Here is a 20,444-nt window from a genome sequence, read left to right as displayed (position 1 = left end):
ACCTGAGCCAAAATTAAGAATCGGACATTTAGGGGCGCCTGGGTGGCGCAGTCGGTTAAGCGTCCGACTTCAGCCAGGTCACGATCTCGCGGTCCCTGAGTTCGAGCCCCGCGTCTGGAGCCTGTTTCCGATTCTGTGTCTCCCTCTCTCTCTGCCCCTCCCCCATTCATGCTCTGTCTCTCTCTGTCCCAAAAATAAATAAACGTTGAAAAAAAAAAAAAGAATCGGACATTTAACTGATTGAGCCCCCCCAGGCTCCCCCAAAACATTGGACTCTTAAGTGTTTACCACAGAACATTGAGATCCTGGTGGATAAATTTAAATTCATATATACATGGTCACTTTTGGTCTTGCCCCCAAACGCAGGATAAAATCCCCAGGTAGGAACCACAGTGAACAAGAGTTTAACCTTTTACAACAAAACTATTATATTCAATAGTTATTAGAGTTTTAAACTTTGGTTTCCTGTAAAACAGAATTAGTTCTCTTCAACACTCTGTTGTTTTATTAACCTAATGTCACCTTCAAAATATCTTTTTTTTGTTTCATGCAGGCGTTCTTACACCGGATGAACCAGTGCGCTGCATCAAAAATTGACAAAAATGTAACAGAAGAAACAGTGAAGGTGAGGAGTTGCAGTTTGCCCTCAACACAAGCACACATTCTCCTCAGATAAGATTTTATCTGTGGGATGTTACTTGAGTGTTCTTCAGCTTACCGGTACCAGCAGAAGCTCTGTGCCAGGCACTTGTGTGGGTGACGCTGAGAAAAAGGGAAATGATGTCGGGAAAAGAAACAGAGGGTTATGATGATGACATAGAAGACTGGAGATTTTTTTTTTTTTTTTTTTTTTTTTTTGCCAAGGCATTAGGGCAATTTGAAAAACGGAAGGAAAACAAACCCAGACTGAGAACCTCAGAGTCCGTGAGAGGGAGGGAGCAGAGTTGTGTGTGTAAGAGGAAGGCAAGAGGTGGACAGATGCAACTTCCAGTCTCTGATCTCTAAAGAACAAATGATTTGGGTGGTTCATTGGTGCAGAAAAAGTTAGCATAATATCTTTGACTCAGAAACAAATGGATAAGAATTTCCTGTTAAGCTGCAGGGAAGGAAAATTATGAGGAGGTTTGTAAAGGGGGAGGAGATAAATGAAAATTAATTGTACTATTGTTATTACTCATTTAAGTTCTACAAATCATCATTGATGTTTATTTTTGGTGCTGATTTGCTGTTTTACTTTACTAAAAATAGAAAAAAATCCAAGGATTTTTTAGGCCCTTCCGAGTATTTTTTTCATAAGTTAAATACTAACTTTCCAATTCTCCTCACCGTGGGGGTATTTTAGTTTGTGTGCTTTTGGTGGAAAGCAAAAGACAAGTGTCTGTATTATTCAGATGGCTTGAGGATGCTTTGTCTCTCGTATTGGGAAACTCCGGACAGAAGAAAAGGTTCAGGACCTGTGGCTCAGGGAGGTCCATAAGGTTGCCAGGTTCTCTGTAGCTCTTCACTTTGACATCCAGGTTATCAGCTTGGCCGTGGACTGGCTCCTCCCGCAGCTGCAAAATGACCCTGTAGCTGTCCCAGCTGTCACTTCCGGACACAGCACCTTGCCAGAGGGGGGAAAAGGGCGGTCCATTCCAGGATGCCTTTCTAGAGAGCAAAGAAACCCTTGTCCCACACAGCCTGCCAGCAAATCCGCCTGCACAATTTTACCTGCCGCCCCTTTTCGCTAATAGGGTGGGGACTGTCCTGCTTGGATTTAGTCACTTAGGCTTTTCCTGAGAGCCAGGAATAGGTTCCTGATTCCCAGAGTTGTGTGGGGGTGGAGAGGATGTCCAGACAAAATTGGCACTCTGCTGACTGGCTTGCTATGCCCTAAAGTTTTCAGCTTGGAGATAGAATACTGTACTCTTACGGACTTGTGTGTTTTTTTTTTTTTTTTTTGTTTTGTTTGTTTGGTTTTTTTTTTAGTTGTTTTTGTTTTTAACCTGCTTCACTATTGCACTTACATGTATTTGCAGATGCTGTTCTCAAACATTGAAGATATCCTTGCAGTACATAAGGAATTTTTAAAAGTCGTGGAAGAATGCCTACATCCAGAACCTAATGCTCAGCAAGAAGTGGGAACCTGCTTTCTTCACTTTGTAGGATAAATTTCTGTTTATTTTAAAAGCTCTTTCCCCCTAGATTTTAAGGTCTAGCGTTTGGCACAAGGGAATGTGGGAATTCAGCATTAGAAGCAAAATGTGACACCAAAAGTTTGGGGTCTTTTAAGGCCAATGAAATCTTCCACTTAGAGCCAGAAAGGGGTGAGGGCCTCACATCATCCATTTTATTCAGTGAAGAATAAACAGCCTTTTCTTTTCCCCAACAAGTTAGTTCTTCGCATGCTCTGTAGCTTTGAATTCTAATGAATATTCAGGCTGTTCATAATGAATGGATTTTTATGTTTCTCTCAAACATAGAGCATTTCCCTTTTGAGGCAGAAAATCCTTACTCTTATAATGGCGTGATGAGCCTTTTGTTAGTCAGAATGTTCCCGTTTTAATCGACTGGTGACAAACCTGCGGGTGGACAAACCTATTCACTCTAGGTGCACATATGCCTGAATCTGAGTTTTTCTCAAGGATGGTTCCTCAGAAGGTCGTACTGAGCCGTACAGAAGAATAGCCAGTCAGTATTCTGGTGTTTCAAATCATACGTCATGATTGTGTGATCATTTCCATCCCTCTGGACACGGCAGTTGAAATTATTTGTGCAGTCAATTTGCAAAGTAAAAAGTCACCTGAAAATGAAAATTGTTTTTAGAACTGAGGGCATTCATACTAAAAATAAAAATAGTACTGCTGTATATATATTCCACTGATGCTTATTTTCAGAATACCAATCTGAATCCATTTATGTATCAAAATGCTATATAATTAATGTTTTATTTAAAAATATCAAAGTGTTTTGTCAAAGAAATCAATTTTTGTTTATTTTGATTTCTTTTTTTTAAGTTTATTTATTTTTGAGAGAGAGAGAGAGAGAGAGAGAGAGAGAGCACAAGCAGAGAGAGGGAGAGAGAGAGAATCCCAAGCAGGTTCTGCACTGTCAGTGCAGAGCCCAACGTGGGACTCGAGCCCACAGACCATGAGATCATGACCTGAACCAAAACCAAGAGTCAGATGCTTAACCAAGAGCCACCCAGATGCCCCAGTTTTTGTTTGTTTTTATTTCTATTTAACCTTTGGGGAGCCTGGGTGGCTTAGTCAGTTAACCATCCGACTTCGGCTCAGGTCATGATTCACAGCTCGTCAGTTTGAGCCCCGTGTCAGTCTCTGTGCTGACAGCTCGGAGCCTGGAGCCTGCTTCGGATTCTGTGTCTACTTCTCTCTCTGCCCTTCCCCCACTTGTGCTCTGTCTCTCTCTTTGTCAAAAATAAATAAACATTAAAAAAATGTTTTTATTCCTATTTAACTTTTATAAAGGTAACCATATGTAGTTTCTAGATCTATATTTCTATATGTAGTGAGCAGACTCTGCATATGTTTTTTTTTAATAATCAGGATATATTTCATAAAGATAATTATATTAAAAGGAGAAGCTCCTTGGACATAGCAAGATCAAGCTGTGCTTTCCTTGGGCATGACTGGAAACCACGCATGTTTGTGTCCACTTAATCCAGACTGTTCCTTTTCATGAAAGAATTCAAATCTTCTGCCAGCTGGAGTATTTGCTCTTTCAGTCCAGTCCTGCACATGGGAATCTTGCACTCTGACATCCATTTCCTCAGTAACACACTATGAATCTGTCATCTGTGAATTTACTCAACTATTTCTGAAGCTTGTTTCATTCTGGGTCATATCATCTCTTGAAATAAGTAATTCAATACATTTTCTACTGGCTGTATAAAATAACACTCAGTGTTGCTTTCCAGATGCCTGTCTTTGAAATTTTAGAGGATATACTCCTATTCTAATATAGATCAACACATTTTCTGTGTCTTCCTCTTATTGGTACTGCTTTGATAGATACGAATCATGGCCACTTGGAGAAAAATCTAGTGATGGAAGGATACTTAGAGATCATGATGGTGAAAAGACTCCCTTTTTGAAAGTATCCCTTTGTAGCAAATATGAAGGTTGTTTCCACTTTTTTCTGCTTGACCACTTTCAGTGACAGCTGTAACCATTAGAAAATCTTTATGCTTTGCAACTATGTGGATGGAACTGGAGGGTATTATGCTAAGTGAAATTAGAGAAAAAAATCATACAACTTCACTCATATGAGGACTTTAAGAGACAAAACAGATGAACATACGGGAAGGGAAACAAAAATAATATAAAAACAGGGAGGGGGACAAAACAGAAGAGACTCATAAATATGGAGAACAAACTGAGGGTTATGGGAGGGGTTGTGGGAGGAGGGATGGGATAAATGGGTAAGCGGAACTAAGGAATCTACTCCTGAAATCATTGTTGCACACTATATGCTAACTAATTTGGATGTAAATTAAAAAAAAAATTTTTTTTAAAAGACCAAAAAAAAAAAAAAAAAGAAAAAATCTTTATGTTAATCTTGAATCTGCCTACCCACTGCCCATCAGTGCCCTTGCAGTTTCTACCCAGTGGTCCCAGTTTTATGTTTAGGGTTGTAAATCCTTTACAATAAAACAGCTATCTGAAAGTAGCTACCATTTCCTTACTATACTAACAAATACCTCTTTTTGAACTGACCTCTCATATGTAGTGTCTTCACAGTCCATCATCACTTGTTATCTTAGTCACCTGTTGCTGAGTATTTTCCTGTTGGTCTGTGTCCCTCTTAAACACGACTGTCCAGATTGGTGCATATGAACCGCAGGGTACTACGTTTCTTTATTCCTATATAATCTGGCACATGCTTTTCCCTCTATCCCAAAAGCTTCCTTCTCTCTCCCTGCCTGGGAATGATGGATTCATCTCTCTGGACCTTGCACAGATACTATTTTTTTTTTCTTTTTTAAAGCTATACCTGAGTCCTGTCAGTAAAGCTAAGTACTCTCTTCTCTGTAATTGCTACCATTTAGTTCATTTACTTCTTACTGCATACATCATATTGGAGTCTGGTTAATATAACCTATCCTTTTCCTTAGGCTATTCTTTATGGGTCAGAGAAAATCAATGACTAGAATGTATTTATATATATACACACAGTAGAGCTCCCAAAATATAGTAAACGCTATAAGTTTGTTCATAAACATCACACAGAGTTAGTATCTTAAAATGGCTAATAAAATGACTCTAACTTATCCTTACTCGAATTCACAGAAAGACAAGTTTCGTATCTATGATGAATACTGTAGTAACCATGAGAAGGCCCAAAAATTGCTTCTTGAACTTAACAAAATAAGAACAATCCGCACATTTCTTTTGGTAAGTATATATTTAAGTGTTACCACATGCTGTGATTTGTTGATAGGCTCACTAAGAGCCAAGGGCTAGCACAAGTGTAGTGTAAAAACTACTTGTGGGGCAATGCTTTAAACACATCCAGGCTAGGAGGCTAGAGTCCTTTGATAAACGTAAGAAGTGAGACTTGGCAGTAGCGTATGGATGAGAAAACGTTGATAATACCTTCTCCTGGTTGACTGTGAATTGTTTGTGAGAACCACAGGTTCCTAGCGAGGAAGACATTTATGCTAGAGTTCATCATTGCTTTTATATCCCTCAACTCTGTAAGGTTTCATTTATTTCTGCTAAGGGAGCTATAAGTAGGGCAGTCACAGGAAGGAAACACATCATGGGTACGGTAGAAAAGACATTTAAAGATTGACTTTTCTCCTATGTGCATTCCTTATTCACTTTATTTAATTTCTTTACAATAGCACAAATAAATGCATATTTTGGCAATAATTTGGGCAACTTAATTGCCGGGGAGGAAGACACTGTAAGTGTTCAATTCAGTAATATTCAGCAAATTGTAGAGTGGGGCATCTGTCCCATTACCCACTTTTAGAGATTCCCAGCACCCCGGAAAGTCCCTCATGCCTGTTTACAGCCCATCTCCACAACCACCATTAGCTCCAGGCAGTTATTGGTTTAATTTCCGTCTCCATAGATTTCCCTTTTCTAGATATTGCATATCAATGGAATCCTACAATGTAATGTTTTTTATACCTGGCTTCTTTTACTGAGTAAAATGCTTTTGAGATTCATCCTTGTTGAAGCATATGTACATATTCCATTCATTTTTATTACTGAATGGTGTTCTGTTGTATGGATATACCATATTTTGTTTATCCACTTGCCAGTATGTGACCATTGGATGAACAGATGACTGTGATTAATGATGGACCTTGAAGATACTACACGTGAGACATCATTTCAGAGAGAGATATTTGTTAGTATAGAAAAGCCAGGAAATTCAGTTTGGGCTATTGTAAACAATGCTGTTATGAACATACATGTACAAGTCTTCATCTGGATATTTTCATTCTCTTGGGTAGATGCTAAGAGTGGAATTGCTAGGTCATAGTAAGTTTATGTTTAACTTTAAGAAGCTGCCAAAGTGGCTGTGCCATATCCACCAAATGTATGAGAACTGCGGTTTCTGTCTTTGCCCAATACATGGTATTACCAGTTCCAATTATAGCTGTGCTAGTGGATGTGTAGTTTATCTGAAGGTGATTTTTATTTGCATTTCTCTCATGACCAATGATATCAAGCATGCTTTCATGTTCTTGTTAGCAATTCACATATCCTGTTTGGTGAAATGCTTATTCAAATCTTATGTTCATTTTTGAGTTGAGATGTTTACCTTATATTGAGCTATAATTGTTTTTTATTTTGGATACAGCTCCTATATCTGATATGTAATTTGTAAATGTTTCTTACCAGTGTGGTTTGTTCATTTAAAAAATATTATCTTTTGAAAACCAAAAGTCTGACATTTTTTTGAAGTCCAACTTATTAATTTTTGTCCATATGAACATGTTTTTGTTATATTTGAGAAATCTGTATTCAGGTCTTATACTTACTTTGTTAAGTTTATTCCCAAGTATTTTACTCTTTTTGATGCTGTTGTGATTGGAATTGTCTTAATTTCATTTTTGGATTGTTCGTTGCTGCCACATAAACGTTTAACTGTTATTTAGTTTTGCTCTATGTATATTTTTGTATCTTGTGGTTTAAAGTCATGTGTTAGTTCTAGTAGTTTTTTTTTGTAGATTCTTTAAGATATTTTACATATCGGATCATGTCATCTGAGAGTAAAGACAGTTTTACTTTTCCTTTTCAATATGGATTCCCACCCCCCCCCAACCTGGCTTTTTGCACTGACTGGTTAGAACCAGTATATTGTTGAATAAAAGTGTTTAGAACAGATACTTCTGCCTTGTTTCTGATTATAGGGGGAAATCATTCAGTTTTTCATCATTAAGTATGTTAGCTGTAGGTTTCTTCATAGATGTCCTTCTCAGGTTGAGGAAGTTCCATTATATTCGTAGTTGGTTGAGAGTTTTTTATTGTGACCTTTTTGCCTTTTCTAATACAGGTGTTTAAAGCTAAGAATTTTGCCCTGTACACTGCTTTAGTTTGATTCCATAAATTTTGACACGTGTTTTTATTACTCAGTTTTTGAAAATGTCTAGTTTCCTTTGTAATATCTTTAGTCTTTTTTAAGTTTTCTAAAAATTTTATTTATTCTTGAGAGAGAGAAAGCATGCGAACATATGAACAGGGGAGGGGCAGACAGAGAGGGAGAAGGAGAACCCAAGCAGGCTCTGCACTGTCAGTGAGGAGTCTGTGGCTGGGGCTTGAACTTCCGAGCCGTGAGATCATGACCTGGCTTAACTGACTGAGCCACCCAGGCATCCCTAGTCTGTTCTTTATTTAGAAGTTTGACTTGGTGGGGGGGGGGGGGCGGGTAATTCTGCATGGAACTTGTGTTTCTGCACATTTTCTGAGCAGTGGAACTGACTGCCTTTGTTTGGGCCTATCTTTTTTTTTTTTTTTTTTTTTTAAATTTTTTTTTTCAACGTTTTTATTTATTTTTGGGACAGAGAGAGACGGAGCATGAACGGGGGAGGGGCAGAGAGAGAGGGAGACACAGAATCGGAAACAGGCTCCAGGCTCCGAGCCATCAGCCCAGAGCCCGACGCGGGGCTCGAACTCACGGACCGCGAGATCGTGACCTGGCTGAAGTCGGACGCTTAACCGACTGCGCCACCCAGGCGCCCCAAAGGGCCTATCTTTTAAAAGATGTTTGTACCATGAACAGCCGCAGAAGGTAGAGATATTCTCTTTGTCCTCAGCAGTGGGCAGTGATGCCTGCTGCCATCATAAGAGATGCATGTTTCATAGCCTCTGCTCTCCCCGTCCTGTTATACATGTGCATGGGTCATCTGGTCTTCTTTGTCTTGCATGTGGGAGCTGGGGCTTGGGAAACTGGCCCCAAAATAGTGATTCTCTGGCTCCTGGTATTGTTGTAAAGAAGAAAAAAAAAAGGTCCTATATCCCTGTCCTAGGAGTTTTATGTGTTCTTCTAGCATCCGTAAATATGTGGCAAGTTAACTTTTTAGCTTGCAGCTAGGGTAAAATCTTAGAATCATCACAGTTTTACCATTCTGTTATTTTATTTCCCAGTATGGGAATTTTTCAAATATCTTCCTGTAGTTGATTTTTTTAAATTTAATTCCATTCTGGTTAGAGAACATACTTAAACCATTTAAATCCTTTTAAATTCATGAAGACATTTTTATAGCTTAGCATATGGTCTGTCCTGGAATTTCTTTTTTTCTCTGTATGTTCCATGTGTGCTTAAAAATGGCATATTCTGCTGCTGTTGGGTGGAATGTTCTATAAGTGTTAGGTCATTTGGGGCGCCTGGGTGACTCAGTCGTTAAGTGTCATCCAACTTCGGCTCAGGTCATGATCTCATGGTTCATGAGTTCGAGCCCCGCATCGGGCTCTCTGCTGTCAGCACAGACCCTGGAGCCTGCTTCAGATTCTGTGCCTCTCTCTTTCTCTGCTCTTCCCCACTCATGCTTTGTCTCTCTTCCACTCTCAAAAATAAATAAACATTAAAAAAATTTTAAATGTTAGGTCATTTATGTTTGTAGTCCTTTCCTTTAGGTGTTCAGTCAGTTACTGAGAGTGGGATATTGAAATCTACGGGTATAATTATTAAATTGTCTATTTTCCTTTCAATTATGTCAGTTTCTGTTTTATATGTTTTGGGGCCCTGTTTTTAAATATGTATTCATTTAAAGTGCTTGCATTTGTATTTCTACTTATCATAAAATGTTTTTCTTTGTCCCTAGCGGTATTTCTTTTCTTAAAATCTATTTTGCCTGATATTATTATAGCCATGACAGCTCTCATACTGTTTGTATGTTATATCTTCTTCCGTTATTTCACTTAACAAGATATTTGTGTCTTTAAATCAAAAACATGCCTCTGAGAAACAGTATATGGTCAGATCTTGCTTTTTTATCCAGTCTGACGATCTCTGCCTTTTGATTGGAGATGTTCAGTTCATTGACCTTCAATGTAATTATTGATATTATTTGTTGATATGTACCATTTTATTGTTTTTTCTATATGTGTGGTTCTGTTATTGTTCCTTTATTCCTCTTTTACCTTCCTTGGTATACTGTTTTACTTCCTTTGTTGGCTTTTTTAAACTACATTTTTTAAGTTTTTTAGCAGGGAAGTGATTGCTCTTACAACAATATGTTCTCACAAATCGTAATTTATCAAGTCTATTTCCTAAAGTTGGTTATTTTTGTTTTGTTTTGTTTTTAGTAACTTTCCTTGACTTAATTTGAGAACCTGTGACTGTTTTGTGACTCTTGACTGTGCAGCTGATATCTCTACCCAGTTTTATGTCTTATAAGTTAGCCGTTCTTTTTAGGAGTCCTATGCCACTGAAATCTTAGGGCTTTTTATAAAGTGTTAGAACTCTGCTATCTTACTAAATCCATTCTGTTCTCAGCGCAGTTGACTCTTTGTTCACATTGGTCTAGTTTATTGTTTGAATTGTGTCAAGCCACACCAGAAAATTCTCAAGAGTTCTGGTTTTAGATGATTCTACAGCCATAGTCTGGTAGGAAACCTGACTTTTTTATAATTCTTGCCCTGGCACTGAGTGGCCACTAATTATCTGAATGACTTTAGGAAATTCATTACATCACTGGTGTCATGTTCCATATCCATAAAATGAGGATAATAGTAATTATCCTTTGAAAAACAGGTAAGAGTTTACAGATTTGTTGATGGTATTATTTGGGGCACTTGAATATGCTGCCACCTCAGTAAGTTTTCATGATCAGGGAAATCTCTGGGAGCTCATTTAGGAGACATTCTTTGTGTATATGTTAGAAGAGAGCTGGCTTTCATAAGGCAGTCTAAAGTGCAACCAACCCCTGCTATTATGAAGACCGTTCCTAATCCGTACAGTACAAATAGACAAGGAAATAAAAGTGCGTTAGGCAGTCATGAGTTTCTTAAGGTACTTCAACCCAGAGCTAGGAAAAGCGGGTGGCCACATTTATAGGAATGCTAACTCCTACTGGAATACTGACATCACTGGAAATCTAGTGAGATGTACATAGTTGTGTTTCATACAGTTGCTCTGGGGACAATGTCATGCAGAGTTGGAAAGAATATTTTGATAAACTGATTGTAATAGGGGATGAAGCCCCTCAAAGAGCATGCTTGAGTCAGAACACTTATTTGCTGTTCTGACTTCTAAGTGTCTGGGGGAAGTTAAAGTCATGGCATTAGTTGTGCTGACTTGAATACACAAATTGGAGCTAAAGCCAAGTTGTTCATGACAGCGGGCAGGGGGTTCTGCTGTTACCCTCAGTCTTTCCTTTTCATCCTTTCCTGCTCGGCACTTGGTCTGTCTTCTCGATGAATACAGGACAGTAGTTTTAAAATGGTAGTATAAAGGTAGCTAAATGATAATAGATATTTGAGGGGCCCTTTTCTCCCTTCATTACATATTTATGCCTGTTTTCTCTATGCCAGTTACTCTGATAGCCACTGCAGAAACTGGTTTTGGCATCAATTTCAAATCTTTTTTTTTTCTTTTGGTATTGATACTTAAACCATTAAATAAAGACCAGATGCTTAAGAGGCTATAGGCTTTTTTTTTTTTTTAAATCAGAGTTGATTTCCTCTTCCCTTTCATCTTTCTCTGATTGCTAATTTTGAGAATGTCTCCATTCCTCTTGCCTCTCTGGAGATCATATCTGACCTCCTCTGCGACTGGCTGGCCAGTGTCATTGGTGAGGTAGTATAGCTAACAGTGACTTAGCAATCACTGGTTGAAACATGCCAAGTTTACAGACAGGAAAACTAGCATTCTGAAATCAGCCCAAGTTACGTCACTAGTCAGTGGCAGAGCATGTGTAGAACCCAATTGTCTCTAGGCCTGCTCTTTACAACACAGCACCACACCATGACTCAACTACAACACAACTCCCTTTATAAGCAGCATTGATCTCTATGTATACTTGTGTCTGTCTACCTATTATTTATTCACCCATCAATCCATTCATCCCTCCATCCATCCATTCATCCACCCATCCACTCACCCATCCATCCATTCCTTCATTCCTCCATGTCTATCCTATTTCTTTGTCTTCAGACTTCATACTCAGAAAAATATATATAAATTAATTTCCAAGATATGTATTCAAAACACATTTTGGTTTCTATAACCAATATGAAATGTGAAGTATTTGCTTTTGTCTTCTGTAAATGTTATTTGTGATTGCATGGGCTCATCTCTGAGAAAGAAGCTATGTAGAGATAAGCTTTGACAAAGTTTCAGCAGAAAATTTTATGATAGAAGATCGTGTCACAGCTTTGACTCTAAAAAGTGTAATTAATTGTTTTTACTTCCACTTCAGAACTGTATGCTACTCGGAGGACGGAAGAACACAGATGTTCCCCTGGAAGGATATTTAGTAACACCGATACAAAGAATTTGCAAGTATCCTCTCCTTTTGAAGGTATTTTATGTGTTTATTTCACTGTAGAATTTTCCTTGTATCTGCATATTTTGCAGATGGTATTTAAAAGGTTTTTCTTTTAAATAATCTGACTTTTGTTTTCTTTTTTCTTTTTTTTTTTTGAGACCAAGCACATGAGTGGGGGGATAAGGGCAGAGGGAGAGAGAGAGAGAGAGAGAGAGAGAGAGAGAGAATGAGAATCTCAAACAGGCTCCATGCCCAGTGTGGAGCCCAATACGGGGCTCAATCTCAAAACTAAGATCGTGACCTGAGCCAAAATCAAGAGTTGGGCACTCAACTGACTGAGCCATGCAGGCACCCCTAAATAATCTGACTTTCTAAAGAAAAGGCAGATCATAGTTATTAGGGGAAAATGGCTATTTTGTCACATATATATGGAGTAGGAAACAGATCTTTTGGCAAAAGAGACTTTGTAGAGTACTTTATAGACTTTGCTCCTTGTAGAAAATATATTTGTTTGAGTTTTATTTAGAGTTAATGCGTTAGTTTCAAGATAATCCATTAAGTACCTTATGACCAGTTTATATAGCACTTTATGTACAGGGTTCTTTATCTTAAGTAAATCCACTGTGGGCATATGATTTGATAGTCCCTAAAAATGGTGACTTCTTGATACTAATGAAGTTAAAGTCAAAGTTACATAATTTCAGAGCTTGATATTTAAATCTGTATTACAGGGAATGGTGTGGGTCACATGGGACAATAAATGATAGGAATGACAGTGATAAGTAAACCCTACCTCTGGAAGACAGGACATGCCCCATTAATGGCTGTAGGTCCATTGCCTCATTATAATGACCCAAAGTTTTATTCTGAAAAACATACTATAATGTCCTAATTATTTGTGGTATTAAAGTATGTGAATAGATTTGTATGGCAATTCTGAAAATGATGCTTTTGGAGCTACAACATCAGGAACTACAACTACAACATCAGGATGCAGTTTGGGATGGTGGTGGAGCCCATGAGTTCTGAGTTCAAATCCTAAGTATTCTGCTTACTAGCTGTGTACTGAACACATAATCTAACCTCTTAAAGCCTTGGGTTTTTATTTATGAAATAGGAATAATTATGATGAAATTATAGCATGTATCTACAAGAATGTGTATATGGATATGTGTATCCATATATTGTGTATACATATATATGCATATCGAAAAGGGATTACATAATAACAATAATTGAACTATTTTAGGCAAATCATTTAACACAGTATGTATTCCATATATATTAGCTATTACTACTCATATATATTTGTTTCTGATTTATTTTAATATATTAATCACTACTTGCTATCTAAATTTTAAAAAATACTCCAAAATGCTATGCATATATTAACTGGTATTCTTATTGATTAACTCTTTGAGAAATAAATGTAAGGAATTTTAACTAAAAATACAGTTTTAAAATTTATTTATTTTGAGAGAGAGAGAGAGAGAGAGAGAGAGAGAGAGAGAGAATCCCAAGCAGGCTCCATGCCATCAGCATAGAGCCCAATGTGGGGCTTGATCTCATAAACTGTGAGATCATGACCTGAGCCAAAATCAAGAGTTGGATGCTTAGCCAATTGAGCCACCTTGGTGTCCCTAAAAATAACTTTTTTTTAAACTACAACTTCTGTTAGTTGCATAAATTGCGGTTTTGTGTACAATTTCTTTGAAAACAATTTCTCCTTATAGAAAAACAAAGTCAATTGAAGTTGCTCAATGAAGCCCTAGAGAGAAGGTAACATGGGATCTCCAGTTATGCAGAGCTTTGGTGTGGTCCTCAGAAGGGGGGAGGATTGGTGCAAAGGTGACTTATCTTTGTGAGAGTCCTTTTAGATGCCTATTGTGGTGACCCAGATCACTTCAGCTCTCCCTGGACCTGGCTTTGGAATCGTAGGCATTTGTTTAAGAGTCAGAAGGGATAGTGATATTAAGAGAAATACGCCATGCTAAGTAGTTGTTCTAAATCACTTCTGGTTAGGGATGGCTGCTGGTTAGGGTTGGTTGATCTGACCTCTCAAAAGATGGAATCATGGACACATCCTTGCTTAGGAAGATAAATAACTCATGGTACCTTCAAGGAGTGAAAAGATGTCATGTTTCCCCTCCTTTGGATGTTTGTCTTCGCAAAGAAATGTGAAGAACTATTTACTTGTATAGTAGGTATGTTGGTGTTGATGGTTTTCTTTGTTGTACTATTGTGCTGATAATCTCTTTGATTTTGGATGATTTTATTTACTCAGAAAGACATTAGGGATTAGGCTGTGTGTTAAAGAAAAGATATATTGGTCTTATTTGTGGAACTTGAATTCAGCACAAGGCTCATGGAAAGTCACTGACAGAGATTATTACTAGTCATTCATCTTGCTATTTTACATTATCTAAATTCTCAGTTCCACAGGTACTCATTGGGCACAGTTGCATGGGGCCCCAAATCATAGCCTGCGGACTGACTTGACCACTTCACATAATTTACAAATACTTCTGCACTTTAGAATTTCTAGAGAAGCCAGCATGTCTCTTCCATGGATTTGTGTTCCAGCATAACTTTTTAAATCTTGTCTTGGGAGTGATGTAATGTGTATTCTTTTGGTGCTAGCTCTGCAGAACAGAGTGTGAACATATTGAATGCAGGGTCAAAGTTTATGGCAAAATTTTCAACAATAACAGACCCCAGGAGAATATAACAACTGCATACTTTCCCACTGTATGTTAAGAATTAAGAGAATTCTTTTAAAAGACTTGCCTTAGGATTTCTGTAATTGTGTTAGTTACATGATGATGGCAACTGTAGTAAAGAAACAAATGACTAATTAAAAAGCAATGTGGTTACAACTGTCTAGACAGTGGGTGAAGATGTTTAATTTTGTGCTCCTAAAAAACAAACAAGACCTTTTAATATATTTAAAAGATTAAAGATTACTCTTGTTCTGATATCCTGAATGGAAAAAAACCATAAAATGCCAAAAAAACCCCCAAAAAACAAAAACAAAAAGAAAATTATCGAGAGGCATATGGCAATTCATTCATTACAGAGAATGAACCCAAGTTATTGGTGAAAACAGGATAAATTTCCCCTTTAATGATGGAGTATTGTGGAATTTACACATCATTTATTTTGCTGGAGTGTAAGACATTATTTAAAATTTTTGCTTTATGTATAGCATGTTTTTATAGCTTCTCAAAAATTTATTAGAAAATAAGGCATTTAAATTATTTTTGAAATTTGGGGCTTACTATTCTGTTAAAGACTTGAGGAAAATATGTAAAGTTATATTTCTGGTTGGAGCAGAGGTCAAACTTATAACAACATGTCATGCTGCAGGTGAGATATTTGACAGTTTGAAAGGAGAAGTCTAATTTAGTTTTTAAAGACAATAATTTTAAGGAAAAAATTAAAACCACTGCCAAATGTGTATTAGGGGTAATGCACATTCATTGACTCAACCTTTTATTTTTGATCTTAATCCTAGTGGAGTTTGTGATGTCACTTCTGAAAGTGGCTCTCACGATCTCTGCAGTTTTCATTTCCTGGTCAGTCTGAACCTGCTGTACCAGAAAGCAGAAGATCAAAGGGCGATTTGTTTTTTGTGTATAAACAGGAGTTGCTGAAGCGGACTCCAAGGAAACACAGTGACTACGCAGCAGTAATGGAAGCCCTCCAAGCCATGAAAGCCGTCTGTTCCAACATAAACGAGGCCAAGAGGCAGATGGAGAAGTTAGAAGTTTTGGAGGAGTGGCAGTCTCACATTGAAGGCTGGGAGGTACATTCACTCTACTCAACAATGGAGCTTAAAATAGTTTTGTTATGTCTTAATGCTGTGAATAGAATTGTTGACATTGGATTGAACCATAAATGGTCATTTTCACAGATAATGCCAGAGGGCTGTAACCATTTCTGAAAAGTGCTGTCATTATTATTTTTAAATATCAATAAAGCGGCAGTTAATTGACTTAGTGACAGCCTGAAAGCTTTGTGATAGAGCCACCCAACACTGTGTGGGTTATAAGCTTTGGTATTTCAGTATTTGTGCATCTCGATTATCCTTTTTCCTGACTGCCTTTGGCCAACAAGTACATAGCTTGAATCCTGGAGAGAGTTAAGAAGGGGGTTCTGCTCCATACGTGTTCTGTGATACTGTTATTTTCAGATTCTAAATTAGGTGTATGGTGATGGATTTCATTGTAAGCCCACTTAATCTCTCTAAACTTGAATTTCCTCATTTCTAAAATGAAAGAACTATTATGTGATTTTTAAGGTCCACTGAAGACAAAAAGTTTTACAGATTTATGATTAATTAGAGAAAGATTTTTTTAGATGATAAAAAGGCAAAAGAGTGATATTCAGAATCTGTAATACGTTTTCATCTATAGTAACTTTGAATCCCCATCATTTCATGGGGTTGGAGCCCCGTATTATTTTAGTGCCGTATAAAGAATAAACTAAAATTTTGTCTTTAAATTGCCTTAATTGAGATGAGCATGAGCTTTCTTTCAACTAGGATAATTTGTTATTATAAAGTAAGCAATTAGTGTAATTTTTAAAGGCATAAAGAAGATTTAAAATGTTTCCAGTCAAATACTGTATTACACAAATTTCAGTACATTGCTTTTTATCTTTAAGGCTTTATAATTGACTGGTTTGTTTCGTATCTTCACTATGTTGATTTCCGTTTAGATCTAAAATTATGTCTATTCAGATTTGCCAGGAAGCCTCAAACAGTGACCTCTGGGAATTCTCTTATTTATCCACTTTTCACCATGAAACTTTTCAAATGCTAGCTGAGATTTAATCTTTCTCCTCATCTATATTCTTTCGTTTCAAGTGTCCAGGGTGACCTCCCGTGTCAGCATGAATGCTACTTATTTCAGTCAATTAAAATGGTTGTGTGTTTTAGTGTTGATTCATGATGATAATTCCTTTCCTGGGGAGCGGTTGTCCTGCTGGGATGAGAAAAATGGACTGAAGTTTACTTTTGTCATTCTGTTGTCAATGGAGCATTGGAAGAAAAACTGAACTTGCTTTGAATTGGAGGGTTTCTCATTGCTATCTGCCAGGCCTTTTACCAAAACAAAACTTCACAGATTCTTCTTGGTACTCTAGGGAAATGGAATCTGTCATTTTTTCTCTCCTCATGTATATCCTAAAAATTGAGTCTACTGCAGGAATAAGAGATTCCTGAAAAAGCATTGATATTTCTTGCACTGAACATGCAAGTTGCTCAAAGGAAGAATATGTGTGGACCATAATGTGTCATATACAGCCCATAGCAGTGGGTGCCTCAGTGTCACCAGCCTTGCTATATTTATAACAAACAGTTGGAGTGTAAGAAGGAAATGGGGCATCAGGACAGAAAACAGGCTGCAGGAAATCAGAAATGACTACAGTTCCAGCACGCACAGAGGAGATAATACGAATGTTGGGTCCCTAAGAGGGCAGCAACATAAATTCTACTGGAGCAGGATTTGAAAATGATTGCATAAGACACAGCCATAGGTGCTTTGGGAGGTTTTGGGGTCTTGAGGGAATGCACGTTGGAGGAAGGCACAGCCAACTGGTTGGCAACTTGTGATCAGAACCTGATTCCCCATCTCAGTCCACCACCTCGGAGAGAGTGGGACAGGTGTCATAGTACTCAAGTCTGGTTCCTTCCGGGAAGTTTAGGAGAAACTGTGGGTAGGATTCCCAAGGTAACACAGGACAAAGGGACACAATTGTGCAGGATGAATGCAGGTTCTGGGAGGGAAGGGGAATGGTTAAAGAGCTTTCTCTGAATTGCAAACAAGGATTACTGCTCAGCTTGCAGACAGCTTTGTGTTTGTTTCCAGTGGCTCTAGTGGGGTTAGGACAGGGCCAAGGGCAGATGTCAGGTGGCATGTCAACTAGAGAACACAGAGATCCTTAAAGAGCTTTTGAGGTGAGGAGCCTTGAGCTGAAGTTGGGAAACCTGTCCAGCTCCTTCCCTGAGCTTCCTCAGGTCTTTTAGGACCACCTTAGAGATGCCACTCTTTCTCCAGTGACCAAAATTTCTTGAATGGGCTCCGAGTCTGATACACCATGAGTTTGCACTATTTCCACTTGAGGTGGATTATTTATTTCAAATAAGTCACTTAATTTTCCAGGGTCTTATTTTCCCATTAATCAAATGAAGGCTTTTTATAGTAAAATCTGTCAGGTATCTTGCCTATCTAGTATTTTGCATTATAAATTATCATTACATTCCTTTATGTTAGGCAAATAAGTGATTGAAATTTATGACTCCCAAATCAGATGACAGAGTGAAAAGGCCTGGTTGTTGTTCACTGTTAGACTGGACTCTAACCCTTGGTTTGGGGATAATGCATCAAACCTCTCATGAGAGAGGTTAGTGCAGTGTGGGTTAGTGCAAGAGTCAAATGAAATAAGTGGAAGCGCTTTGACTACTGTAAAATGCTATGCAAATAAGTAGTATTTTAAAGCTCTGGTTCAGTGGTAGGGTTTTACCCTTGAGAAATTCCCATTTGTCTAATATATGCACCTGTCTACTGAAGGTGTTATATCACTCCAGTTAAGGTTAGATAGTTCCGAGCAACAGAAACTAAAAGAAAAATTAATTTAAAGGATATGGGGTCATTCACAGGATCAAAAGAAAAGCTATATTCTCAAGGGTGTCTAGGTAGCCAGAGCTGTCAGGCAGGACCTTCAGTGCCTTAGCTAAAATGGATAGGCTCTAATAATTTTTTCCACCCTTATATTATGTCACTCAAGATTCAAGATCAAGATCTAGGATTCCTCTAACTTGCCTGGCTAAATTTGCTTAGGGGAGGGCAGAGGTCCTTGACTGCCAGTCACCCACTTTACTTTTGAGGAAATGCTGATCTTCCATTGTATGCAATCTTGGTGAGTCTTAAATAGTTTGCTGAGGTATTATAATCCCCATTACACAGATTTTCAAAATGAGGGCTATATAACTTACTCAAGTTCTTATGACTAACGGATGGCAAAGTTTAGTACGAAAATAAACAGACTGGTTCTAAAGCCTATATTCCTTGTCACCATGTAATATTATTTATACCCATCAGATAAAAATGTAGCTAATTTGTGGGGCACCTGGGTGGCTCAGTTGGTTAAGCATCGGACTCCTGATTGTAGCTCAGGTCGTGATCTCACAGTTTATGGGATTGAGCCCCATGTTGGGCTCTGTGCTGACAGTGTGGAGCCTGTTTGGGATTCTCTCTCTCCTTCTCTCTCCGTCTCTGCCCAGCTCGTGCTCTCTCTCACTCTCTCTCAAAATAATTAAACATTACACAAAATTTGTTTTAAAAAATTAAAATTATTATCTAGATTAAGTTGGTTGCTTGCCCTTTAAAAATAAATTGATTGTATGGGGCACCTGGGTGGCTCAGTTTGCTGAGCATCCAACTTCAGCTCAGGTCATGATCTCCTGGTTTCATAAATTTGAGCCCCACATCTGGCTTGCTGCTGTCAGTGCAGAGCCCGCTTTGGATTTTCTGTCCCCCTGTCTCTTTGCCCCAACCCTGCTCTCTTTCTCTCTCTCTCTCTCACACACACATACACACACAGTCTCTCTCTCTCTCTTTTTGTCAAAAATAAACATTAAAAAATTTTTAAGTAAATTGATTATAAAAATTAGGTTTTTGTCAGCATTTATGTAGTGACAGACACCACAGAAGATCTGTGGGTTAATTGTTCATATTTAATTGCCTTTTATTAGCATAATTTATTATATCTCAGTTTTATGTCTTATCCTACATTCAAAACATTCCACAGGATATTCTACTGAAAGTAATTGTAGGACAGTGATCAGTGTGGTTGGGAAGGAAGTTTATTAGCTGTTTAAGCAGAGTCACTGATTCATTCCATAGAACAGAACCGTTCTCGATGTTGGTGGGCTTTTTGACTGATTGATAGTGTAATGATCACTGTAATCTTTGGAGTCAAAATGGACTTTGTCAACAAGGGAGTATCAATCAGCATTATGTCATTTGGTAGTTTAGCTTTACATTCTTCACAGGCCTGTTTCGGATAGATCTCTTAAATTTGAAAAAAAATATATATTAAAAGATAAGGGGGAGAATTATTAATATATGAAGGTGTTGGGAAAAATAAGATCAAAATAATTATTGTGTTTTAGGAAGTAAAAACAATCAGAATAGAAATTTGACACCTCTTGATTACCTTTTTACATGGAGAAATATAATGGTACAAGACCATTTTAAGATCACCTGTTGCTGCTTTACGTTTGACTAAGTTTGTGTCTGACAGTGTATTGACTTCAAGTCATGTTCTCTTATTTCATGAGTGTGAGTCTAACAGAGGTTGTGATGAGACCTGTTTCTTTCATCTTCTCCGTAAGGTGATTTAGTGGATACACATTTGTCTACTGTCTTGAAGCAGACTTGATTCTTAAGGATAAGTGGTTTGGGAAAAAGACCATTGAAAGTGAATCTATGTA

The 20,444-nt window shown here is 37.8% G+C and overlaps 1 protein-coding gene across 4 annotated transcripts in view; it reads left to right on the top strand.

Annotated features, from left to right (window-relative positions):
- Positions 1-20,444, top strand: part of PREX2 (phosphatidylinositol-3,4,5-trisphosphate dependent Rac exchange factor 2) — a 299,299-nt gene that overhangs the window by 71,343 nt on the left and 207,512 nt on the right. For all 4 annotated transcript variants that reach the window (XR_015247064.1, XM_086696066.1, XM_086696065.1 and 1 more), the window contains exons 2-6: positions 554-625; positions 2,019-2,141; positions 5,289-5,393; positions 11,879-11,980; positions 15,591-15,752. Coding sequence is in view for 3 of the 4 variants with exons in the window: in XM_086696066.1 (XP_086552192.1) it covers positions 554-625; positions 2,019-2,141; positions 5,289-5,393; positions 11,879-11,980; positions 15,591-15,752 (564 nt within the window). In the remaining variant the exon portion in view is untranslated. The remainder of the gene's footprint in view (positions 1-553; positions 626-2,018; positions 2,142-5,288; positions 5,394-11,878; positions 11,981-15,590; positions 15,753-20,444) is intronic.

Source organism: Puma concolor, chromosome F2, assembly GCF_028749965.1.
Source record: "Puma concolor isolate L17-30 chromosome F2, mPumCon1.1.hap2, whole genome shotgun sequence".
Classification (NCBI taxonomy): Eukaryota; Metazoa; Chordata; class Mammalia; order Carnivora; family Felidae; genus Puma; species Puma concolor.
The sequence above is the reverse complement of the archived record's forward strand: the minus strand, read 5'-3'. Positions and strand labels throughout refer to the sequence as shown.